The following is a 25321-nucleotide window of genomic DNA, read 5'->3' on the forward strand; positions in this document are numbered from 1 at the left end:
AGTCCCTTGAGGGAGGGAGGATGAGTGTGGCCAACGGTGTTTACCTGCTCCCTGCACTCTGCTTTCCAGTGTCTTCGAGCAGTGCTGAAGCTGATGTCAGAGTGCTGGGCCCACAACCCAGCCTCCAGACTCACGGCTCTGCGGATCAAGAAGACGCTCGCAAAGATGGTTGAATCCCAAGATGTAAAGATTTGACAGTGAAGCAGTCCTGAGCAGAAACTCCAGGATTCCGCCAGGGCGCGGAGGGAGTAGAGTGGGGTTAGGAGCCTGCGCAGTTCGCAGGCTGTCCTCCCCTCACCTTCTCAGCTGCCCGGGGGACCTTCCCGGCTCTGCAGAGTATGAGCTGGGGACTCCAGGACTTCACTCTTTACCTGCGGACAACTTTACTCTTAAGTGTGGTTTCTGATGCCTTTTAAATCGGGTTTTTATGGACTACATCGAGACTTCAGTCCTGATTCCTGAGTCTCCAGTCAACTCTGGGTGCTGAATCACCTGCTCATGAAATGGTGCTTTCTGTGAAAGCCTGAGAAGATGAGTGCACTCGGCAGTCGGAGGAATGTGCCCTTGCTCCTGCCTGAGGAAACGCCGGGGATTGTCCTCGGCCTTTGTAAACGGCCTGTGGATTGCCATCTGTGTGGGATGCTGCGGTTTGTGAGACATAGTTTGTCAGGCCTTGATAATGGTGTGTGTACACACACATGCTTGCCAGGATTTCTCTGCTGCCATCAAAGTAGAAGAAAATAGGACTTATGAACACCCAGGAAGATATTAGAGGCTGTTGGTTTTGTGCTTTAAAAATGCATGACCTGACCAAGATTCGCCAATCACATAAAAGCCATTTACCTTGAAAGTGAGCTAGCTTCTCCACCAACTTTATTTTTTAACATGAAAGTCGATGTAAAGGCCAAAAAAGTTTAAAGTGCCTGAAAATTTCAACTGTTTTTCTCCTACCACCACCTTCTTTTCTTCTTCTTCTTCTTTTTTTTTTTTGTAATTATTATTTTGCCATAGAAAGCATCCTGTCCAAAGTTGGACCTTCCAATGCCATGACCTTGAGAAGAAAACACTTCTTATTGAAGTGCGTTACTAATGACTGCGTTTGATAGCAATGTTAAGTGCCTATAACCATGTTCTGTATTCTTTATTCTCAGTAACTTTTAAAAGGGAAGTTATTTATATTTTGTGTGTAATATGCTTTATTTGCAAAATACATGCTCCTTTTACAACCATATTTTTTATATGTACATGCATCTATACTGTTGTAGAAACCAGCTCACCTGTACCTCACACATCATCCTTAAGGGAAAAAATAAAAGATCAGAAGAAAATGTTACAAAGTAGAACCACATATGAATTTTTAGAACTAATACATTCTAACTAGTATATTAAACCCCAGTTTGTTCACGTCAGGCACAGACTTGCATTTAGATACTATCCTCTCGACTTCCCATCGTGAAACGGCCCTCTCATTAGAAATTTCTGTTGGAGATGATACACGTCATTAACAGCTGTTAGACATTGACATCATTTGCGGTTTCCGGTTCTATGGTTTCTGTTCTGTAACGTGTGATGACAATGAAGAATCGGCACAGAGGACACTGTCTGGTCAGTGGTGGTGTCTGTACCGAGTAGCTGCTACTCCAGAAAACACTGCGTGTGCGATGGATGCTTGTTATTCCAAGGAGTCCTTCTCGTTCACTGAAATGTTTTATACTTCGTAATGTCTTTTACATGTTAATGCCTTCGTCTGATAAAACAACTCCTCGGTGCGGAAAGTAAGGCAGTTTCCTATGAATAGAGCCTAAAATAAATGTGATTATGTTACAACATGGTCAAAACACTTTGGAGAGGGGACAGCAGAGCCTGATTCCATTCATTACCAAAAATTTGGCTGGCCATTAAAGGTAAAACTTTAATACACTGACATCAAATTTCACAAATTTAAAATTTGCTTTAATAGTTTTGACTGAATTTAATTTTCATCTAAGATAATTTAAGTTTGAAATGTTCATCAAAGTGAGTGAGTTTACGTGTTGGTAGGTGGTACCAAATAACTTGCTCCTTCAGAATGTTTCCCAGTGAGATTCCTAGATATTTTTATCTAAATTGCCATGCATTTAAAAACACTAACTCTGGTCTACTTAAGGTTAGCCTTGATTTATTTTTATTTGACAAACTATAAATCTTCAAAATCATTTGTCATCTTAATAGTAAAGAAAATACATAAGACAAGGCAAGCACTATTCTTAGAAATGTTAAAATAGTATGTGGATGCAAAACATTACAGATAGTGTGTAAGTACAGCCCATCATAATTAACCTTTTAAATTGACCTATTAAAAGTGATAGCAAGAATTAATGTGAGAGACTTGTTCAATATAAATATTTTCTAGTGTAACATTTTTTAAAAAGCAGATGATGACTTATTTGAAGTTTTAGAAGTTAAAAAATGTTGCATGAAACTTCTTTCCTTACTTTTACTCTTAAATGTCTTAATTCATTAAGTGAAATGTTTAAAGAGGCAGGAATTATGACATAGTACCATAGTTAACAATTTGGAAAACCCTAGAAACCATTATTTGGTCTCAGTCGAGCACTTTAAAGACATGTGGCTCCTGCTTGTCATCCCTTTAAATAACTGAAATAAAAACAAACTCCAAAGGCAGCAGAATCTAACAGACGTTCATCCTCAGTCATCGAGTGAGAGCTGTGTGAACATCTCGGATCAGAGGCACAGTAAGACTGAGGTTACTATCTTTATTCTGAGCTTTCCCTGTGCTTTTTTGTTGAACAACTTTCTGAAATATAAAATTTGAATCTAATTTTCTGAAAATAGTTTCACAAAAAAATATTTCAATCAACAATTCATGTTGTCTTTTCAATATCCAGATGTATTTCTAAACTTAAAAAGTGACATCATTTTTGAAAATTATTTTCCTAGAATGTGCGAAATTATTTGCTAAAAAAAACAAACACCTTTTAACCCCAGATTTTTTGCTTATGTTTAAAACAAAAAAGCAATACAACTTTTAAAGAATTATGCATTTCGAAGTTAGCACAAAATCAACTTTTATATTGAATAATTTATTCCAGGGAATATTTTATAAATTCAAGTCATATTTCTCTTCATACATGTTTTAAAATGTTTCTGAGTATCTAAAATAATTTCAACAGCAGAAATACGCATTGTTTTTTTAAAAGTATTGTTGCAGCTCTTGTACTGTTTAAAAGTGGTGATATTTATTATTTGCTTGGGTCAGATGTTAAAATACCAGTTCTTGCCTCAGAGCTGTTAAGAGAATCACAGAAATGCAGACAACCACCGCTCATACAAACAGTAAATCTGGCGGCATTGATACGGCCACGGAGGTTGTCCTAGGGAGAGTCTGTAAACACTGCTTTTGCAAAGGATTGATGGGGGGGTGACTACAGATTGTGCTCTGTACTGTGCTTTCAGTAGAATTATTTAAGCCCTGGTAGTGACTGTTGTCCCCGCCCGTTTAAAAATTAAAATGCAGTATATATTATATAAAATGAAAATGCCATTATAGCTTAATTAGGGAAGTTGTACATAGACATTGAAAGAAGGGTTAAACAGTTTTATCATGCAATTGTAAAGCACCAAAAATATAGATTCATCTTTAGTGTGCAACATACTACATTTATTTTGTCAGCATCTGCTTTAAAAGGCGCCTTATTAAGTTTACCACTTACTGCTGTGTTCTATATAGAGATTACGTCCAGTGTATCATTTTTCAGTAAATAACCTTATTTTAGTATACTTCAGTGATGTGTTTTGTGATGCCCTGCTCAGATTGTATTGTATATCAGAATGCATGTCTGTTGAGATTTCATAAAAAGTGAGTTAGTGAACATACACATGTCCCTGAGTGTGCACTTCAGCGACCAGGAAGCCGGGTCGGAGCAGGGGCAGGTAAGTGCCCAGACAGCCATACCCTCCATCCTTCACGTAGATAGAAGGGCCATAAACCTATTAGAATAAAGGTGTTTTTTCTTTTAAAAATATTTTTCTAGTTATAAAAATATGTACTTATTGCAGAAATTTTGGAAAACAGGAAAGAAAAAAAGCAAATAAAATCATTCAAAATTCTATTGCCAGATGTTACCACTATTTACATTCGAATGTTTCCAATGTTTTTCTGCTGCATACTTTTCTACAATATTAAGATCATAGTGTGTCACCATGTAGCCATTGAAAGCATAACTTTTTTTAAAAAAATTGGCCATGTAATATTCCATCAAATAGATGGGACTTTTTAAATTCCCCATTCAATATTTGGGTTACTTTCCGTTGTTTTAGAAAATACAACCAATGCATTGAACATCATTAAACATGAACCTTTGTATGTTTATTTTCTTAGGTTACCTTTCAAAAAATGGGCCTAGTATAGAAGAACTTTTAAAAAATGGTTTTAAGTTGGAAGAAAAAATTTTAAGTTTTTAACATTGTGCTCGGAGCATTTTTCATGACACTCCCGCTGGCGCTGGAGAGCGCCACCTGGCGCAGGGGAGGTCCTTCCTCCACCTGCTTCCTCCGCTGAGCATGGCAGGTCCCAGGTGCTGGGTCCGCCTCCTGGCGTTTGGAGAGGAGTGGAGTCCACGTGGCTCTGGGAGCACAGCCTGAAGGCCACCCAATGGCACGGGCACTGTTCTGATCTGAGGACTTCATTCCCAGGAGCTCAGGGTGTGAGCAGAAATGGCAGGTTACCCTGAGGTTGGGCGTCGTGGCGAGGAAACTTAGTTCGAGCGCACGGGGCTGTGCGCACAGTATTTCAGCGGAACCAAAGGACAGGGCAGAAAGGTGGATCCTTTCAGGTAGGGACTGCCATTCTCATGTCCAGAGGGAATATGACCTACCTACCCCCTTTGAGCCTTTTCCTCCTGGTCTTTGGCCAGTCACCTTCCCCAAGTGTCCCGGGCACCCTTAGTGACACTCAGGGCCACCAGGAGCCGCAGGGCTCCCGACAGCCACCTCGCCAACCAGATCCTACTGCATACAGGAACCGAGATGTGACAGTATCTCAAAGCCAAGCCCTGATTGGTTTGGCTCAGTGATGAGCGTGTCAGTCTGCAGACTGAAGGGTCCTGGGTTCGATCCTGGTCAAGGGCACATGTGCAGGAGGCAGCCAAACAGTGATTCTCATCATTGATGTTTCTATCCCTCTCCTCTCCCTCTCTGAAATCAATAAAAACATTTTCTTAAAAAGTCAATATAAAATGCTGATACTGAAAATATTTTCAAACTACATCTTGTTTTTTTAGTGGGAGCCATTTTATAAAGCAAGTTTTGAGTCAGTTTAAGCAATCTGTTCTCTGTTCACTACACTGGAATCCAAGTAAGTGTTGAAAGACATTGAGAGAGAATTGGAAGCTGTGGTACATTTGCGGGATGCACTTCGAACATTAAGAAGTGGTTTTTATCATTCGATGTGGTTCTCGGACGCGAGGGCACCCCGGTCTCCCAGCACCGCGTGGCCAGTGAGGATGCACGTGTTCGGGGCAGTGCTTGATGGAGTAACTCACACTCTCCTTCACGGAGCAGAACTTGCCTTTTTGAAGTTTGAACTTGCATGTCTACTTATTTCCATTCTGTTTTTTCACCTTTTCTTGGATCTTGAAACTTTTCTTTCATTGTTACTTTACTTCCTTTTACTTTGGTCATTCTAGAACTACCATTAGACAAATACTAGGTCTCCTGGATGTTCCTTCCAAATTTCCTAGCATGTCCCTCTTATGTTATATTCTACCTTCCGCTTTTCACCCAAATACTGAGGGGTGTGTGTGTGTGTGTTTTTACTTAAACAAATTTCATTTCAACTGTATTTTGAAATAATTTCACGCTTCCAGAAAAGTTGGAAAGTAGTTTTTAAAATGCCATTTACCCTTCACCCAGATTCATAAACTTACATTTTGTGACAACTGGTCATTTTGTATGTGTATGTACAGAAAGTACAAAGGCTCTCAGAGTCTGTGTTCACACGTGCTTTTTCTGAACTACTTGGAGTACATTGCAGAGCTCATGCCTCTATCCCTAAGTGCTTCAGAGGTATTCTGTTATGCAACCTATTACCAAAACCAGGGAAGTTAGCATCGATACCATGACACTTACCTGCAACACCATTTGCCAGGTGTTTTAACAGAGGCCACGAGAGCACATTTCCGGTCCCAGGCTCTGGCTAGGACCTGCATGTAGTTGTCAGGTCTTGTTCCCCTTCACCCTGAACCAGTTGTCTGGCTCTTGCTTTTGTGGCTCTGACATTCTCTGGAGCAAAAGCCAGTGAGTGGGTGGACATGGTGTTTGTTTCTCAGGCCCACCAGCATGGAACTCACGGGCAGGCTTACTAGGTCATTAGTGGCTTTGATGTTCAAATTGACCCAGACTTAGCTACTGGGAGTTCCTCACACTGACTCCTGAGCTTTTGACATGTGACCATTATTTTTGTTTTTACTGACTTCAAAGAGGAAGTGAGAGGAATAGAGTTAGAAACACTGATGAGAGAGAAACATCGATGGGCTGCCTCCTGCATGCCCATTACTGGGGATCGAGCCCAAAATTCGGGCATGTGCCCTGACTGGGAGTTTAAGCATGACCTGGCTCATGGGTGGCACTATCACTGAGCCACGCTGGCCATGCCCGTTGTCTTTTTGGCACAGATGTGCCAGCTCGGCCCAGTCAGCCCTCTCACAGGCACTCGGGTTCCGTTTAAGGGAGATATTTGGAGACCAGGATCTGGGTGGCATATAAGACTTATCTTACAATTTTCTCTCTTGTTTCTAAAGGTTTATATATTCCAAAAACTTCAGTTTGGTGAGTTTTGGGTCTTGTTCCTGATCCTAATTTTCCACAAGTGTTTGGCACTCCGGGCTATTGCTCATAGAGTTGGTGGGTCCCTGCCCACCTCGGTTCCACATTCCTTGGACTCATTTTTTCAGGGAGGAGTAGAATAATCACTGTTTCTTGGAGCAAATAACAGCAACCTTTCCTCTCTCCTCCTCACTCCCTTCATTTACTTCCTCACTCCCCCTCCCCCACGAGGTTTGTCTGTCAAGCCAGGTTTGGGGGAGCTTCCTGATAGACGAGGGTGGGGATGGTGCTCAGGAGTGTTTGTTTTCAAGATACAAAGCGGCCGTGCCAGGGGAGGAGAGCTTAAGAAACATTGTTTCTAGACCATTCTATCCCCTCCTGGTGTTTGTGAAATGATTTGGACATGCGGTTTTGTCCATGGAGGGTCTCTGATTGACTCCCTAAGGTTACAGGTCATCAGGGGTGGGGCTTCCTCCTTCGGAGGGTCAGTCGTAGCCTTTACTTAGGGCTCAGGACTGACCTCTCGCAGGCCACTGCTGCCCTGCTCAGCGCAGGGGGGTGGAGCCTGACCCCCACGAGGGGGCGGCCGAGTTTGCGTTGGAACCATTTCTCCAACAGTCTCACATGCTTTGGGGCTGTGATTTCTTATTGCTATTTCATTTCATACTTGATCCTTTCTACTTCCTGTTTGTTTAGGGATTACTATAATTTCCTGGTCTGCTTACAGGATCCTTCTTGTCCTCGGTGGTACTTTTGGGTTTTTTCCATCAGGTTGGAGGTCTGATGCCACTGCACGGCTCTGGAGCTGCTGCTGGAGGGAGGCTGTTTGGATGCTGAGCTGGGCAGCAGGTCTACCCGAAGGCACCGGGTCTCCACCCAGCGACAGCGATGTCTTAGTGAGGGGGGTCTGTCCGGTGACTGAGCGTCCGCGCTGAGCTGGCGCCTCGCCACACAGTGTGGGCCTGAAGCCTGCACTGGGCGTGACGGGAGCCTGGGAATCTGCACGGGAGCCTCGCTCATGAGGTCCCCCGGCAGCATGCCCGTGACATCCTTCTGCGGGCCCTGCTTGCCAGGCAGCACTCCTATTTATAACCTTGCCCTGGACGACATGTGCCCTTATGGAGGACATCAGCTCACTCCCTCTTGTAAATGCAATAATTTCCACTCCGTCACTGGCACCGCCTGACCGACAGCAGCGACAGCCAGCGGCGAGAAGGCCAGGCTGGTCTCCCGGCAGCCAGGTGCCTGCACTGCCTCCAGGCTGTCAGGGGGGGCCCACACGCCAGCCTTTGGTCAGGAGTGGTCTTGGCAGCTAAGGCTGCACTGGGTGCGAGGTCCTGGCCAGAGGGAGGAGCCGGCAGGCGAGGGCCGAGCCGGACCCAGCAGGCTGACCAGCTCCTGCCCGCCCATTCCCAGGCGGTCAGATTTCCTTACGGAGAATACAGTCAGCAAACACTGAACACCACCACCACCATGAAACGTTTCCCAACAACTGGACGGCGCTTTGCCAAGCCTGTTTGCTGTAGAACATGTGACCTTCTTAAACTACGTTATTGCAAGAATAACTAACTCTGCGCTGGGTGTCTGACCCAGTGCTCAGTGCTCACCGAGGCTCCTCGTGTTGTAGGCAGAACTAAGCGACCCTGCAGGGAGGGTTCTGGAGTGACGGAGCCACACTTTACACAAACAGACACACTTACACAGTTTATTCTGCCCATGTTCCCACCTCTCCCATCCTTCCGCCATCGGCTCACCGGGCAGAGCTGGGAAGGGTGCTGCTGATCCCAAAGATGATGGAACTGAGGGGGATTTTTAGGGTCTTCCCTCCCCCCTCAGCTCCCTTTCTGTAGAGATGCTGATAATGAGGGTGGCCAGGCTGTGGGGGAGCGTGAAGGTGAAAGCTGCACACGTTAGCTCTGTGGGCACCGGGCCTGTGTCCCGTGTGCGGCAGGGAGAAAGGGGGTGAAGTTCAAGTTGCAGGTACATTCGAGGAAGGGCTGAGTGCGGGAAAGATACTGTTTCCTTCGCCTGATACTCGGCCAGTTTTCATTTGACAGACCTAACCGGCTGTGCTTGGAGCCAGGTTCCCGGATTGTCCAAAATGCCCCTCCATTCTAGTTCCCAAATCCTCTGGGAAAGACGCTTTTCTAGCAGGGATTGGGACTCGCGGGAGCCAGAGGAAGGTTCCGTGTACAGAAGTTTTCAACCACAAGGGGCAAAACGGCAGACGCTGGAGCAAACGAGGCCAGCCACGCCGCCTGGGACAGAAGGTCAGCCCCGGCGGCCAGGGAGCAGCATCCGGCCTCAGCGCGTCCAGGGAGGCCTCGTCCCTGCGGCTTTCCGGGAAGAGCTGGGCCAGCGTGGAGGGTCCGGGCGCACGGGCTCAGGTCTTGAACAGCAGGAAGCCCCCGAACGCGGTGCCTGGCGGGCTCCTCCTGCGCACGGACCCCTGGGTGAGCTCCACCCACACCCTCTCCCCCTTCTGCAGCTCGGCCATGGTGAAGGCGGTGGCCGTGCAGCCGCCCGCGATGGGCAGCCGGCGGTGGCCGCCGAGCACCAGCTGCCCAGCGCCCGGCCCCGGGCCGAAGTCGATGCTCACGGCCAGGAGGTAGACCCCGCGCTCGGGGGCCCGGAAGTAGCCGTCTTCAGGGGAGAAGCTGCTGCCAACGTTGATGTGAGCGGCGTCGAACCTCAGGGTCTGCGGGGCGGCCATCCCTCCCGAGGAGCCGGCGTAGAAGGCCACGGGGGAGCCTGGGGGCAGAGGACAGCGCTCAGGGACTCCCTCCCTGGGATGGAAATCAATCCGAGACCTGCCTTCCTCAGCTCAGAACCCACACAGCTCAGTACCGACACAGCCCTCCCGACAGCTGCTAATGCCTGTCAGAGGGGGCCTGGCCGCTCCCAGGAGCTCACTGGCTGACAGAGACGCACTCTTCTCCAGCCCTTCTCCCTCCCCACACCTGAGGCGGGTCCCTCTGACTGAGGAACGGAGTCCGGTGGGGGCAGTCCGCCTCCCGCCAGCGCCCCTGCCAGGGGCCGAGTGACCCGGGAGAGGGGCCCTGACCTCCGGGCACAGACCGGGTGCGGCCCGGAGCAGGGAGTGCTTCCCAGGGGCACGCTGGCGCAGGGCCTTGGGAGAAGGCGGCTGGGACGGCCGCCTGATGCTTCACCAGCCGCAGAGCCCTGCACGGGGAGGCCGGGAGCCTCGGGCCCTGGGCCTGGGCGGGGCTGCCCAGCTCCTGGCTTCCTGCAGCAGCTCCGGCCCAGCCCGGGAGGGCGGAGCCCCCGGGCACAGCCGGAGGAGGCCGCTCTGAGGGGAAGGTGCGGGGACCGGCTGGCTGCCCGGCAGGCCGCTGCACGGGGCCGAGGAGGGCGAGTCCACCGGGCCCAGATGGCACGGCCTCGTGCTGACCTGGCCATGCGCCTGGGCACGCCCTCAGCACGTGTCACAGGGCATGAAGCCAAGGCCTACAGGACTAAGTTTGCAGTTAGTTACTTAGGACCCACAGCCAGCTCTTGACTTTGGTCCAGCCACAGCCTGTGGGTTTGGGAAGTGTGTCTGTCTGTCTGTTTGTCTGCATCAGAGCCCTTGATGTGACTCTCCCATTTTACAGACGAAGAAACTGAGACCCATGTAGGGAACTGGCTGGGAAGTGTTCAGGCCTCAGGAACCCCATACCCAGCTGCGGGGTTTGGGGGTTCGGACCGCCCTGTCCGGGGAGGGGGGCAGAGCCCCACGGCGGCCCGGCAGGGACAGCCACTGCCCAGAGCTCGGGGTCCCCTCCGGGGCCACATGGGACAGCACGGAGGCCCTGCACCAGCTCCCCCCAGGCCCGGGCCCCGGGGCCCTGCCCGCCCCGCCCCGTGCCCCCCTGGAGCCTCCGGGCGCAGCCTGACCCCGGGGCCGGGACTCACCTGCCTCCTGGGGCACGGCCCCCGGGGCTCGGGGCGCCGCCTGCTTCTTGTCCCTCCTCCGGGCCGCGTCCAGGCCCCTCTGCTCCTTCTTCTCCCTGCGGCCCAGCACGGCCTGCAGCCGCCCCAGGTCCAGGCTGGCGTTGGCCGCCAGCAGCCCTTGGAAGTTGGCGAAGAGGCTGTGGAAGAGCTGCTGCTGCCGCCGCAGGCCGAGCTGGGCGCCGGCCACGGCCGCGTGCAGGCCCTGCAGGGAGCCGTTGAGGGCGGCGTTGCCCGCGGCCGCGTCCCCGCAGCACCGCTCCAGCCGCCGCACGTCCGCGCCCAGGCGCTGCAGCTCCGGCCCCGCGGCCCCCGCGCCGCCCGCGCCCTCCAGGGCCGCCACGCGGGCCGCCAGCGCCGCCCAGCCGCGCGCCTGCTCGTGCAGCCCCAGCGCCGCGTCGCGCAGGCCCGCGCGGATCTGCTCGTAGCTCAGCGCCAGCGGCCCCGGCGCCTCGGCGGCCACCGCGTCCTCCCCGAAGAGCGCGGCCAGCAGCGCCTCGTGCCGCAGCGCGTCCGCCAGCAGCGCCGCGAAGGAGGCGCGCAGCTCGCCCGCCGCCCGCCGCAGCTCGCCCTGCGCCGCCTGCAGCGCCGCCGCCTGGCCGCCCAGCGCGCGCAGCTGCGTCCGGAGCCGCGCCCGCTCGGCGCCCGCCTGCTGGGCCTCGGCGCGCCGCTCCTCCAGCGCCCGCCACACGGCCGCCTCGCGCTCCGCCGCCCGCGGGGCGGGGCCGGCGCCCGGGCCCCCGGGGGCGCGCTCCGGGGCGCGCGTGGCGTTGCCCGGGCCCTCCGGGCCGCCGGGGGGCCCCTGGCAGCCGCAGTCGGTGACGTACTTGACGAGGTCGGCCAGGCCGCCCTGCAGGTGCTGGAGGGTGAGGTTGAGCTCCAGGAGCTGCCGGTCCGCGTCCACCTTGTTCTCCTCGGCGATGAGCGACTTCTCCATCAGGGCCACGCGCAGCTCCCGCAGCTCCTGCTGCGTCCCCCGCAGCTTCTCCACCTGCTGCTCCACCGCGCTGATCTGATCGAAGGTCTCGTCCGACTCCGAGTACAGCTCCTTGATCTCCTCCACGTGCCGGTCGAGGGTCGCCTGCATGTCGGCCAGGGTGCCCTGCAGCGCCTCTTCCCTGCGGCCGGCGGCCTGGTGCAGCGCCGACACGTTCCTCTGCAGCTGGCTCAGCCGGGCCTGCAGGCTCTCGGGCTCCGGCCGGGCGCCTGCTCCTGCCGCGGCGGCCGCCAGGCTGGCATTGGACAGGTGCTCCTGGGCCTTGAGGAGCCTCTTCAGCTTGGCGTCCACGTCGGCCTGCACCTCCGCAAGGGAGCGCTGCAGGGAGAGGCGCTGGGCCTGCAGGCCGTCCTCCAGGTCCCGCCGCAGCTGGCCCGCTCGCCGGCTGTTCTCCTGGACCTTGGCCTCAAACTTGGCCCCCAGCTCCTGGAAGTCAGCTCTGGGCACGGCGCCGTCCCGCAGCGTGCTGATGGCCTGTCGGTTGGCCTCCACACCAAGAGAGAGGTTCCTGACCGCCTCAAAGAGGCCGTGCAGGCTCTGGTTAAAGCCGCTCCAGTCGGGGCCGAAAGGCAGCACCTGCTCCGGGGACTGCCCGGGGAACTCTGCAACAAACGCCACGTTCACCCGGCCTGCTGCGCGGGCGCCCTCCCAGGTAGGGGCTGAGAGAACCCCCTGCTTCCCGCCCCCTCAGCCCCTTGGGTGCAGTCAGGCTCCTCCTCAGCCCTGGGGCTGCGCTTACCGAGCTCCCCCTCGTCTGCCTCGGTGGCTGCAGCTGTGAGGTTGCTGGCCGGGGCCGTGTGGTGGACGTCATTCTGGAGATCTCTCAGCAGGCGCTCCTGCTGCGCCCCGATGTGACCGGGCTCGGCAGCTGGTGGGTGGAGGGCACGTGAGAAAGACGAATTGAGGGCTAACTCCCGGGCCTGGCGGACCATAGGGCACCGAGCCTTCGGGGTTGGGAACAGAGAGGACTATGCTGACGGCCTCTGAGCAGCAGCTTAGAAGCCGTTAGTCCCAGGAGGGCAAACACCTGGGACCTTCCCCCTGCCATCCACACCACAGCAGACATGACTAATCAATCTTGGCACATGTTCCTCCCCGGCCAATAGACAGGCGTTCACCACGTGATGGAACGCCTTCGCCACCCAGCCTCGGTCCAGCCTGGAGAGGCCCAGGCCCGGGTGTCTGGGCAGGGGCACCGCCCGCCTGACAACGCGGGGAGACGCGAGAACAGGGACTGCGGGACTTCTTGTGCCTGCTGAGGCCGTGGGACTGTGCAGTGCAGGAGCAGGGGGGTGCCCGGCGAAGCTGTCGGTCCTAGAAAGGGTGCCAAGGACGGGGATGTGCATGCCAGCGGCAGGCGCCTGGCCCGAGCATGCAGGAGGGCGGTGCGGAGCCTCAGGGGCCCTGCTGGTCCTGGGCCGGATCCTCGGGAGGCGGCACTGCCTCACGGGAGAAGAGCCTGGCACCAGCCTCACTGTCTGCCCCCCCCCCCCCCCCCCCCGGAAGCGGCATACCCGGCTCCTCTCCAGCCGGCCCGGCCCAGGGCTCCTGGAGGTCGGCACCCGGGATCGCAGTGGGATCTGCGGGGAGAGGCATCAGACATGGACCCCGTGGTCAGAAGAGCTCAGGACCCGGTCCGAGGGGAGCGGGAGGCCTACCGTGCTGTTGGCAGTCGGGGCCGGCGAAGCCGGGGCAGCAGCCCCAGGCCACGGCGGCCAGCACCTTCTGTCGGACCCGGTACACCGGCCTGGCGGCCACGCGGTACCTGCAGGGAGACACGGCTCAGCACGGAGCCCCGCGGGAGGGAGGGCCGCGGCCGCCCGCCTGCCCGGCCTCCACTCACAGGACGCTGACCCTCTGGCACGGAGCGCCCTGCGGACAGGGCTGCTGCGAGTGGACCAGGAACTTCTCCGTTTTGCAGGCAGCCACGAAGGTGACCAGCCTGGACCTCTGGTAGGGGCACCAGTTCCTGGAAAACCAAGCGGGAGGAGAGGAGAGGAGAGGGCTGCTGCCAGCCAGCGCCTTCCAGAGGCCTCAGGAGGCCCAGTGCTGCCTGCCGCCAGGGCCATGCTGTGGGCTCCTTAACCGAGCAGAGATCCGCACGCTCAGCCCTCAGAGCTCTGCAAACGACCCCCACCCCCCACCCTACCCTCACCCTCACCCCCACCTCCCCATCCCCTACCCCACCACCACCTCCCCCCACCCCCACCCCCACCTCCCCCCCACCCCATCCCCCCACCCCCACACCCCCTTCACCCTCACCCCCACCCCCCACCCCCTACCCCACCACCACCACCACCCCCCACCCCCACACCCACCTCACCCTCACCCCCCCACACACACACACAGACACACACACACCCGCCCCAGCGGCTGGCCCGCCGCCTCAGGGAGCTCCCAGCCGGACAGACAGACAGACAGACAGACAGGCTGACACAGTGAGCCGCAGGCAGGAAGCGCTCACTCCTCCTGGTGCCAGGGCGCAGCGGGGCCCACGGGCCTGAGCAGTCGGTTGGAGCTCACATACCGGGTGCGGCCTGAACCCCTTTCCCCAAGGAGACCGTCACCCCCCCACGCAGACAGGGTGGGTGCCACGTGCTCAGCGGGCGCTGCAGACCGAGCCTCTGTCCGTCCGTCCCCACCACAGCGGCCTCGCCGGGGGGACCGGCGGGAGGAGGCTCTGGCTCCCCGGCAGCCCGCACCCGGACACAGGCGCTCAGAGGCCGGGAGGCAGCCTGCAGCAGGCCCTTCCGGGAAGGCGGCCCCACCGAGGCCTCGGCGCTGGGGGTACAGGGGCAGCCCTCCCGCGGGCCCCGCAGGCCCAGGAGCCGCGGCCGGTGGCTGCTGGAGCGCTCGCTGGCTGAGGCGCCTGGACTGGCTCAGCGGCCCCTCCCCGGCAGTCAGTGCCCGGAGCACCACCCCCTGCTCTGTCAGCTCGGCACTCGGGCACCCAGAGCACCCAGGGCACCCAGAGCACCCAGGGCACCCAGGGCACCCAGTGTACCCAGGGCACCCAGTGTACCCAGGGCACCCAGGGCACCCAGTGTACCCAGAGCACCCAGGGCACCCAGTGTACCCAGGGCACCCAGTGTACCCAAAGCACCCAGTGTAGCCAGGGCACCCAGAGCACCCAGGGCACCCAGAGTACCTAGGGCACCCAGAGTACCCAGGGCACCCAGAATACCCAGAGCACCCAGGGCACCCAGTGCACCCAGAGCACCCAGGGCACCCAGTGTACCCAGGGCACCCAGTGTACCCAAAGCACCCAGTGTAGCCAGGGCACCCAGAGCACCCAGGGCACCCAGAGCACCCAGGGCACCCAGTGTACCCAGGGCACCCAGTGTACCCAGTGCACCCAGGGCACCCAGGGCACCCAGTGTACCCAGGGCACCCAGAGTACCCAGGGCACCCAGTGTACCCAGAGCACCCAAAGCACCCAGTGTAGCCAGGGCACCCAGAGCACCCAGTGTACCCAGAGCACCCAGGGCACCCAGTGTACCCAGGGCACCCAGGGCACCCAGAGTACCTAGGGCACCCAGAGTACCCAGGGCACCCAGAATACCCAGAGCACCCAGGGCACCCAGTGCACCCAGAGCACCCAGGGCACCCAGTGTACCCAGGGCACCCAGTGTACCCAAAGCACCCAGTGTAGCCAGGGCACCCAGAGCACCCAGGGCACCCAGAGCACCCAGGGCACCCAGTGTACCCAGGGCACCCAGTGTACTCAGTGCACCCAGGGCACCCAGGGCACCCAGTGTACCCAGGGCACCCAGAGTACCCAGGGCACCCAGTGTACCCAGAGCACCCAAAGCACCCAGTGTAGCCAGGGCACCCAGAGCACCCAGTGTACCCAGAGCACCCAGGGCACCCAGTGTACCCAGGGCACCCAGGGCACCCAGAGTACCCAGGGCACCCAGAGTACCCCGGGCACCCAGGGCACCCAGAGTATCCAGGGCACCCAGAGTACCCAGGGCACCCAGAGTACCCCGGGCACCCAGAGTACCCAGAGCACCCAGGGCACCCAGAGCACCCAGGGCACCCAGTGTACCCAGGGCACCCAGAGCACCCAGGACACCTAGTGCACCCAGTGTACCCAGGGCACCCAGTGTACCCAGTGTTCCCAGGGCACCCAGTGTACCCAGGGCACCCAGTCTACCCAGGGCACCCAGTGTACCCAGTGTACCCAGTGCACCCAGGGCACCCAGTGTACCCAGGGCACCCAGTGTACCCCCCAGAGTACCCAGGGCACCCAGTGTACCCAGGGCACCCAGTGTACCCCCCAGAGTACCCAGGGCACCCAGGGCACCCAGTGTACCCAGAGCACCCAGTGTACCCAGGGCACCCAGGGCACCCAGAGTACCCAGGGCACCCAGAGTACCCCGGGCACCCAGGGCACCCAGAGTATCCAGGGCACCCAGAGTACCCAGGGCACCCAGAGTACCCCGGGCACCCAGAGTACCCAGAGCACCCAGGGCACCCAGAGCACCCAGGGCACCCAGTGTACCCAGGGCACCCAGAGCACCCAGGACACCTAGTGCACCCAGTGTACCCAGGGCACCCAGTGTACCCAGTGTTCCCAGGGCACCCAGTGTACCCAGGGCACCCAGTCTACCCAGGGCACCCAGTGTACCCAGTGTACCCAGTGCACCCAGGGCACCCAGTGTACCCAGGGCACCCAGTGTACCCCCCAGAGTACCCAGGGCACCCAGTGTACCCAGGGCACCCAGTGTACCCCCCAGAGTACCCAGGGCACCCAGGGCACCCAGTGTACCCAGAGCACCCAGTGTACCCAGGGCACCCAGAGCACCCAGTGTACCCAGGGCACCCAGAGCACCCAGGGCACCCAGGGCACCCAGTGTACCCCCCAGAGTACCCAGGGCACCCAGTGTACCCAGTGTACCCAGGGCACCCAGAGCACCCAGTGTACCCAGGGCACCCAGAGCACCCAGGGTACCCAGGGCACCCAGGGCACCCAGAGCACCCAGTGTACCCAGTGTACCCAGGGCACCCAGTGTACCCAGGGCACCCAGAGCACCCAGTGTACCCAGGGCACCCAGAGCACCCAGTGTACCCAGAGCACCCAGGGCACCCAGAGCACCCAGGGCACCCAGAGCACCCAGGGCACCCAGTGCCCACATGCACGTGCTGACCTCACTCAGGCCCGGGAGCGCCCTCACATGGAGCCGGGTGCTGGGTGGAAGCGCCCTCGGAGGAGGTGGCTTGGGCTGCGTCGTGCACAGAGGGCGGGGGCGGGGGAGGCTCGGGAGCCGTGACCGAGGGTGGCCCCGGGCGGGGGTCGAGGGGGACTGAGTAACCTCACGGTTGTGAGTGCAGAGGCCCTCCCAGCCGCACCTCTGCTCAGGGAGGCTGCGCATGCATCAGAACGGCCTGCTCAGGAGCAAAGACCAGAGGCTCTGCCCTCGGGCCCGGCCTCGCCCACAGAGCAGCCACAGGACGGACAGGAGGCCCATCGCTCTCCCAGCTCCTGTGGGCTTCGCAAACTCCACACTCAGGCGGGGACACCCAAGGCTGATCCCTGAGAAAATCTTTATTACAAAAGAGGGAGGTCAAAACGAGCAAAGGAAAAAATCAGCTTATCCTATACAATAAAAGCCTATTGTGCTAAGTGTCCGCAACCAATCAAAGCACGATATGCTAATGATATGCTAAGGTCACTCAACCCCTCACTATGATGTGCACCAGGGGCAGATGCTCCAACCCGTAGGTTAGCTTGCTGCTGGGGCCCAGCCGACCGGGACTGAGACCGGCTGGCCTGCCCTGGAGCCCTCCTGTGGTCCCTGCCGGCCGGCCAACCTCCCATGTCCCTCCCCAGCCCCACTCGTGCACTGGTGGGTCCCTTGGCCTGGCTGGCACCCTCTCACAATCCAGGCCGAGGGACCTTCTCCCCCCCAGGGGAAGAATTTTGTGCACCGGGCTTGTAGTAGAAATATAAGATTTCGGAGAGAAGACAACTTCCCCCAAATTTGCATTAATGTTAATAGATTGATGAGTGCTTATTGGATCCAGAAGTAAGAAAAATAAGCTATTAAAAGGGGGACAGCAAGCCCTGGCCGGTTTGGCTCAGTGGATGGAGCTTCAGCCTGAGGACTGAAGGGTCCCAGGATCGATTCCTGTCAAGGGCATGTGACTTGGTTGTGGGCACATCCCCAGTAGGGTGTGTGCTGACTGATGTTTCTCTCTCACCGATGTTTCTAATTCTCTATCTCTCCCTCTTCCTCTCTGTGAAAAATCAATAAAATAAATTTAGAAAAGAAAAGGGGGGGACATCAAAACAACCCTTGGGCCCTGGCCCATGTTGCTCACTTAGAGCATCAGTCCATGGACCCAAGGGTTGAGGGTTCAATTCCCTATCGAAGGCAAGTACCTGGGTTGCATGGGGCATGTGGGAGGCAGCCAATCAATGTGTCTCTTTCACATCGATGTTTCTTTCTCTCACCCTCTCTCCCTCCCTTCCACTCTCTCTAAAAAGCAATGGAAAAAATATCCTCAAAGTGAGGATATACAAAAACAATAACCACAAAGAACACTTGGGAATTAAACATAACAGTAGAAATGCAAAAAAATAAGTAATAAAAATGTTAGACGGTGCCATGGCCAGGTAGCTCGGCTGATTCGAGCATTGTCCTGTACACCAGAAAAGTTAAGGCTTCATTCCCTGACAGGGTACACACCTAGGTTGAGGGTTCGATCCCTGTTTGGGGCATGTATGTGAGGCAACCAGTCAATGTTTCTCTCTCTCTCTCTCTCTCTCTCTCTCTCTCTCTCTCTCTCTCCCCCCCCCCCTTCCTCTCCCTCTAAAAATCAATAAAGACATGTCCTTGGAATAATATGTGTGTGTGTGTGTGTGTGTGTGTGTGTGTGTGTGTGTGTTGGAGGATAAAGGTAAAGAAATTTCCGCCGAAACCGGTTTGGCTCAGTGGTAGTGCGTCAGTCTGCGGACTGAGGGGTCCCAGGTTCGATTCCTGTCAAGGGCATGTACCTTGGTTGCGGGCACATCCCCGGTGGGGGTTGTGCAAGAGGCAGCTGGTCTATGTTTCTAGCTCTCTATCCCTCTCCCTTCCTCTCTGTAAAAAACTCAATAAAATAAATATTTTTTTTAAAAAAAGTTAAAGAAATTTCCCTAAAAGAAGAGCAAAGAGAGAGATGAAAAGTAGAAGAAAAAGATTAAAAAAAAAAAAAAAAAAAAAAGAGGAGCAGTATTTGGAAATCCAATGTCCAACCTGAAACATACATATTTCTTGAATCTTGAGTCTTCAGATTTAAAGAGCCCCACAGCCCAAAATACAGTGAAAATAAACTCACATCAAAGCAAACCACATCATCATCATATCTTAGAACATTTTACACACACACACACACACACACACACACACACACGCCATTAATTAGAATGGCCTTTACCCTCTTGACAGCAATACAGCAATACCGGAAACTAAAGCCTTCAAAATACCGAAGGAAACTTATTTCCAGTTTAGAATCCAATGCCAGCCTGACTGTTAAGGTGAGGAGCGCAGGATAAAGACTTCCTTTCTCATGGGGAACGTGATAGGTTGCCTCCCACGGTGGGGATCAAATCTGCAACCCAGGTATGCGCCCTGACCCCGAATGGGACCTTTCAGTGCCAAGGACGATGCTCGACCAACTGAGCCACTCGGTGTGGCGGGCATTTCAAGGCACCAGGTTTCCGAGCCCTTCCTCCCAGCCCGCATCCGGGAGCTGCTGCGGCAGTGGTTCTGTCTCGCCACCAAACTTCCCACCGGACACCAGGTGGCGCTTTAAGATGAGAGCCGCAGGCCCTGCCCAGGCCGCTCAGTGAGTCTCCGGGCGGGGCAGTGTGTTCCAGCTCCCTGGGCCCCGCGAAGGCCCTGCCCTCCCCGTGCCTCTGAGCCAGAGAGTGCCACCAAATAAGAGAGGGGAAGAGAGAGTGGGCTAGGAGCAGCTGCACTCTCCTTCCCGGGATCAGACCAGACTGCAAATCAGCCACAGGACCACAGCCTGAGGCCGGCCTGGCTGGTCGCACTCATTCAGCATTTTCAAAGAGGCCGGAGCTGGCCGGCAGCTGGAACCTGGAGGGACCTCTGAGCTGCAGAGGCTCCCATTGAGGAGTGAGGCTCTGCCGAGCACCAGGCCAGGAGCAGCCAGAGCGCGCCTGCTGTGAACACCAGCGGCCCCGTCCACGGGAGAGACCCATCCACGGGAGAGACCACGGGAGAGACCCATCCACGGGAGAGACCCCGTCCATGGGGAGAGACCCGTCCACGGGAGAGACCCGTCCACGGGAGAGACCCATCCACGGGGAGAGACCCGTCCACGGGAGAGACCCGTCCACGGGAGAGACCCGTCCACGGGAGGGACCGCGTCCACAGGAGAGACCACGGGGAGAGACCCGTCCACGGGAGAGACCCGTCCACGGGAGAGACCCCGTCCACGGGAGGGACCGCGTCCACGGGAGAGACCACGGGAGAGACCCCGTCCACGGGGAGAGACCTGTCCATGGGAGAGACAGCGGGGAGAGACCCCATCCACGGGAGAGACCTGTCCACGGGAGAGACGGCGGGCAGACCTGGGCGTGGCTCTGAGTGAGGGCCATTTCCTCTCTCGCCGTTCCTGTGCAGAGCCCACCCTCCATGCCAGCCTGAGGGCTCTGCTGGCCTCACCTGCCACCCCTGAGCCCCGCCCAGCACACTGCGGTCATTTTGTGGCTCCAAACAGGGACCCCAGCACGGGACCCCTCTCAGGAGGCCCAGTACCCGCACACCACCCAGTGGGCTTCAGCCGGGCCCCGATCCGGCGCCCCCGAAGGAAAGTCCCGGCGGCACCGCCCTCGGAGGGAGGCTCCTCACAGCTCAGCCCGGCTCGGCCCCGGGGGGGCGATCTTGGTGAGCCAGCCTGAGGTCAGCCCTGCCCACGAGGGCCACTGCACAGGAGGGCTCACCCAGCCACACAGGATGACGGGGAAATGGGGCATTTTGGGGGGCTAGTAATCTGAATCTAGTCACTGCCCCTTTAATTATCGGTCCTGCAAGGCCTGTTTACCCAAAACACTCCTGGCATTTTAGAGCCATAAGCCATCCCCGGGGAGTCACCAGCGCTGGCCCTCCCACACCGGGCTCTTTGAGAGCCGCGGAAGGTCCGGGACTCCGCTCCACATTGGGGAACGAAGAAACCAAAGGTGCCCAGGGAAAGCTCCCCCCGTGTGGGGGCCAGGATTGGAGGGAAACGGACTCCCGAGTGCGTGCGGTCCCGGTGAGGAGTGTGGGGTGAAGGGGTGCTGCCGGCCTCCAGGGCTCCGGCCGCCTGGTGAGTCCTGTGACCAGGCGACTGGGAGACGCGCCCCTGGGCCCCCAGCACCTGCTGCCAAGGCCGCCACGCGGGGCTCATGGTTGGACCAGAAGTCAGTCAGAGAAAGACGAATGCCATGGCTTCTCTGTGGAAGCCAAAGAGCAAATAAATAGCAACCAAAATTGAAACGGACTCATAGACGCAGAGAACAGACTTTGGGTTGCCGGAGGGGAGGGGAGGGGCTGGGGGCTGGGGGAAAGGGTGAGGGATTAAGAAGCACAGAGCGCAGTTACACAGCAGTCCTGGGTGGAGGTGCAGCACAGGGAATCCGGTCAGTAGTGCTGTATAACTATGCACGGTGCCAGGCGGGCACCTGAAATATCTAGAGGAACACTTTGTAAAGTTTGTGATTGTCTGCCACGCTGTACTCCTGAAATGAATACAAAATAATATTGAATGTGAACTATAATTTAAAAATACAATTTTAAAAAATGGTTATTCTCACTCAAGGATATGTTTGATTTGAGAGAGAAGGGAGAGAGAGAGAAACATTGATTGATTGCCTCCCATATGCACCCTGCCTGGGGATCGAACCCTAACTGAGAATTGGACATAACCTTTTGGTGTACTGGACCAATTGAACCAATTGAACCACTGAGCCAGGCAAAACTTTAAAAAAAAATTTTAATTGAACTTTAGGACTCCTTGATTTTTCAGAATATCATTTGTTTAAAACACTGGTTGTGGCCCTAACTGGTTTGGCTCAGTGGCGTGAGTGTTGGCCCTTAGATTGAAGGGTCGTTGGTTTGAGTCCAGTCAAGGGCATGTGCCTTGGTTGCAGGCTCCATCCCCAGTAGAATGCGTGCAGAAGGCAGCTGGTCAATGTTTCTCTCTCATCAATGTTCCTAACTCTCTATCCTTCTTCCTTCCTCTCTGTAAAAATCAATTAAAAATGTATATTTAAAAAAAAAACAAAACTGTTTTGTGCATTGTGATAATTCAGAAAATCTTGCTGATTTGTTACCAAAGTGAGAACTATCATTTGCAAAATGAGTGCGGGGAGCTAAGCGGCAGAGCCACGGAGGACACAGGAAGCAGGAAGCACCAAACCAGGACGCCAGCCCCGCAGGGAGCCCGGCGGGGGCCGGCCAGGCCAGCACAGCTCAGTGACGGTCTCCACGGACACAGTGGCTCTCCATGGCAGCTGGCTGACAGTGTGGACCGCGACAAAAACACAGCGAAGAAGTAACTGGTTTGGCTCCATGGATGGAGCGTCGGCCTGCAGACTGAAGGGACCGAGGCTCAATTCCAGCCAAGGACACATGCCTGCCTGGGTTGCGGGCTCGATCCCCAATAGGGGCCTGCAGAAGGCAGTCGATCAACGATTCTCTCTCATCATTGATGTTTCTCTATCACTCTCCCTTCCGCTCTGACATTAAAAAAAAAAATAGCAAAAAGAAAGGCAGTGCTTCCTAGGGCAGTGGTCAGCAGACTGCTGTTGACTGACTTTGCCGGCCACTGCGTAAGCATTACCCCTACCCAGAAGTTTTGACTTCATGTTAAAGACATTAGTACGTTAAAATTGTTTTTCCTAAGGCAGTGGTCGGCAAACTCGTTAGTCAACAGAGCGGCAACTGTGGCTCACCGGCCACTGCTCTAGAGTGGGGTTACACAGCTTTTACAAGTACCAACACTCAGCAGCATATGCAGCCATCTGAATGTAAGCACTCAGCGTGAAAACACGGGAAAGGCTAGGCAGGAAGTGTGCACCCATGTGTGTGTGCCCGTGCGTGTGTGTGTGCCCGTGCATGTGTGTGACCGTGTGTGTGTGTGTGTCTGTGCGTGTGTGACCGTGCGTGTGTGTGTGTGTCTGTGCGTGTGTGACCGTGCCTGTGTGTGTGTGTCTGTGCGTGTGTGACCGTGCGTGTGTGCCGGGCGTGTGCCCCCATGCACGCTGGGGCAGGGGAGGGAGCAGGAATGAGAGCCAGACCACAGATGATACTTCGCCCAAGAAGTGGCCACATGAGCATGCGAGAGGTCCAGAGCCAAACGCCGAAGAGCCACCTACAGGCCGGAAGCCGTTGTCTGTGAGGGCCGGGGCTGGGGCTTCTGTCTCAGCAAATGTGCGGCCGGCTCAGTTGTACCCCAGCGGCCGGCCAGGCTTCTCTCACAGGGGCAGTCAGCACATACTGGCGTTTACACAGAGGCTACGTGCTGTGTGGGCACGGTGCCGATGGAAGGCAGGCCGGCAGCAGAGATGCGCAGGGGAGGCGCCCTGCGTGCCCAGGCCCTGCAGGCTGCGGGCCGCGTGCCCAGGAGGCTGCCTGGCTGTCAGCAGAGGCGTCCGTGCCCCCCAGAAACGGGCCGGGAGGCTGGCACAGGCTGTTCCCGGACCAGAAGCCGGCCCGCCCTGGGCCCGTGGAAGTTCCTGGAACGTGGGCCCAGCCCTGGAGAAAGCATTTCTCGGAACCAGTGGTTTTCAAAAGGGAGCCCCCCCACCCCCCGCCCAGCCCCGCCCGCCGCGTGTCTGGCAGCCTCTGCAGACATCCGTGCTGTCAGGGCGGGAGAGCGGGTGCTAATGGCATCTGGTGGGTAGAGGCCAAGAACGCGCTCCCACCCACAGTGCCCGGCCGGCCCGGCCTGCGCCACAGACAGAATCAGAGTCCCGGTGCCCCCAGGCGGGCCCCGCTGAGCGTCGGCAGGCCCAGGCCTGGTCCCGGTCCCGGTGCTGAGCGCTGCAGCCGCCGGGCGTGACCAGGACTCTCCACCCAGAGCTCCGGAGCTGGCAGCGCTGGCGCCACCCTTCCGCTGGCTTTCTGGGCCGCGCCCCTGGCAGCCCCCGCGCAGCGCAGGCTGCTGGCCCCGCGGCCCGGGAACATTCCTGACCTTTGCTTTGGCTTCCTCCAGCTCTTGGCAGCTCCGCTGGCCCTCTGAGCACCCCGCGCCCAGCTCGCGGAGGTGCCCATTGTTCTTGCTGCCTCTTGGTCTCGGCCTGCGCCCTCTTTGCACCCTCCTCTGCAGGGGTCGGAGAGGCAGCCCCGCCCAGAGAGGCCTGCGGTCCCTCCCGCCTGTCGGGCTGCCCCCCTGATGCCCAGGCCCAGGCAGGAGAGAGGCCGGGCCCTTAGAGCTTCCGATGGGAGCTGGGTGGCCTGGGCCAGCCCCCCGACCCTGCTCTTAGGGTGACATGTGAACAAGCCCTGCCCCTCCTCACTCCCCCCCACACACACACACACACACTGGTTCTGGAAAGATGGAGAGAATCCGCACAGCTGGCTCTTGGGGGCAGGGGCAGGGCTGTGGGGAGGCAGAGAGCCTCTCCCAGGAGGGCTGGCTCCTGAATTATGGATGCGCCGGAGTGAGTGCCTCCGAAGGAGCCGGGAGGCCCCGCCCTGAGCCCTTCTGGGGAGAAGGCCCTCCGAGGCCCCGGTCAGCTAGGAAGGTGCCCCCAGGGTGAGCCTGAAGGCTTTGCCTCTGAGCTAGGAAGGGGCCTGAGCCCATGGCATCTGGCCAGAGCCAGCTTCTCTGCCCAGGACTCTGCCCACCCGGGCTCTGCCTTGTGTGTGCCCAGGGGGCAGGCCCGGGCTCCATCCTGACCCTGTGTGACCCCTCCCCCCGCAGTGAAACGCAGGACTGCCCAGGCCCACAGCTCCGTGAGCACGGGTGGGGCCGAGCCGGGGCTGGGCTACGGAGGGCTGGGAGCCCCAGGTCTCCACTCCCGCTCCGCTCCGGGGAGAGGAAGAGGCGCTGGGGTTTGCAGCCCGGCAGATGAGGGCCCAGCTCTGACCTGGGTCCCCCACGCCCCACCCCACCAAGCCTCACGGGTAAAGAGGGGAGAATAGCGGGACTGCAGGCTGTCGCAGCAGTGTGGACATGGCCCTCCTCGGGGCTCAGCTGTCCCCTTGCAGGCTCAGCCTTCCCTGAGGAGCTCACATCCCCGCACGGCTCTCCCACCCCCTCCGAAGCCAAGGAGCAGGGGCCTCTTCGCTCCCGCAGGCCGCGCCCAGCTGGCTGGCTCACCGGCCGCTCCTGGGGGTCCCAGCCACGTCCCTCCTCCTCCTCCCCAGGACCTGCGCTGGGTGCCACGCTGTTCTGAGTGGACACAAATGGGACCACATACCAAACCCGACGGGCTCGGGAGCCGGCGGTGGGCCTACAGACTCAGACGCTGAAAGTGGCCGCACAGGAGGGTCTGACATAATCCCTCATGGCGGGCACCCCACCCCAGGCCTGTCTGCCGCCTCTGCT

At 57.2% G+C, this 25321-nt stretch overlaps 2 protein-coding genes across 6 annotated transcripts in view; one reads left to right on the forward strand and one right to left on the reverse strand.

Moving 5' to 3' along the window:
* The window catches only part of BMPR1A (bone morphogenetic protein receptor type 1A), a 162803-nt gene extending 158576 nt beyond the window's left edge, over positions 1-4227 (forward strand). For all 3 annotated transcript variants that reach the window (XM_084904177.1, XM_084904176.1, XM_084904178.1), the window contains one exon: positions 70-4227. In XM_084904177.1, the coding sequence (XP_084760303.1) occupies positions 70-195 (126 nt within the window). In that variant the 3' untranslated portion in view covers positions 196-4227. The remainder of the gene's footprint in view (positions 1-69) is intronic.
* Positions 959-25321, reverse strand: part of MMRN2 (multimerin 2) — a 26667-nt gene continuing 2304 nt past the window's right edge. Inside the window, exons 1-7 of one of the 3 annotated variants that reach the window (XM_084904164.1) lie at positions 23963-24283; positions 13617-13742; positions 13432-13538; positions 13288-13353; positions 12513-12641; positions 10741-12375; positions 959-9576 (exon numbers count right to left, since the gene is read on the reverse strand). In XM_084904164.1, coding sequence (XP_084760290.1) covers positions 9209-9576; positions 10741-12375; positions 12513-12641; positions 13288-13353; positions 13432-13538; positions 13617-13742; positions 23963-24042 — 2511 coding nt within the window. In that variant the 5' untranslated portion in view covers positions 24043-24283 and the 3' untranslated portion in view covers positions 959-9208. Of the gene's footprint in view, positions 9577-10740; positions 12376-12512; positions 12642-13287; positions 13354-13431; positions 13539-13616; positions 13743-23962; positions 24284-25321 lie in introns of those variants that run through there. The other 2 variants (XM_084904162.1, XM_084904163.1) reach the window with 2 other exon arrangements.

The sequence above is a fragment of the Pipistrellus hanaki genome (genome assembly GCF_964339955.1).
Source record: "Pipistrellus hanaki genome assembly, chromosome: 14".
Taxonomy (NCBI): Eukaryota; Metazoa; Chordata; class Mammalia; order Chiroptera; family Vespertilionidae; genus Pipistrellus; species Pipistrellus hanaki.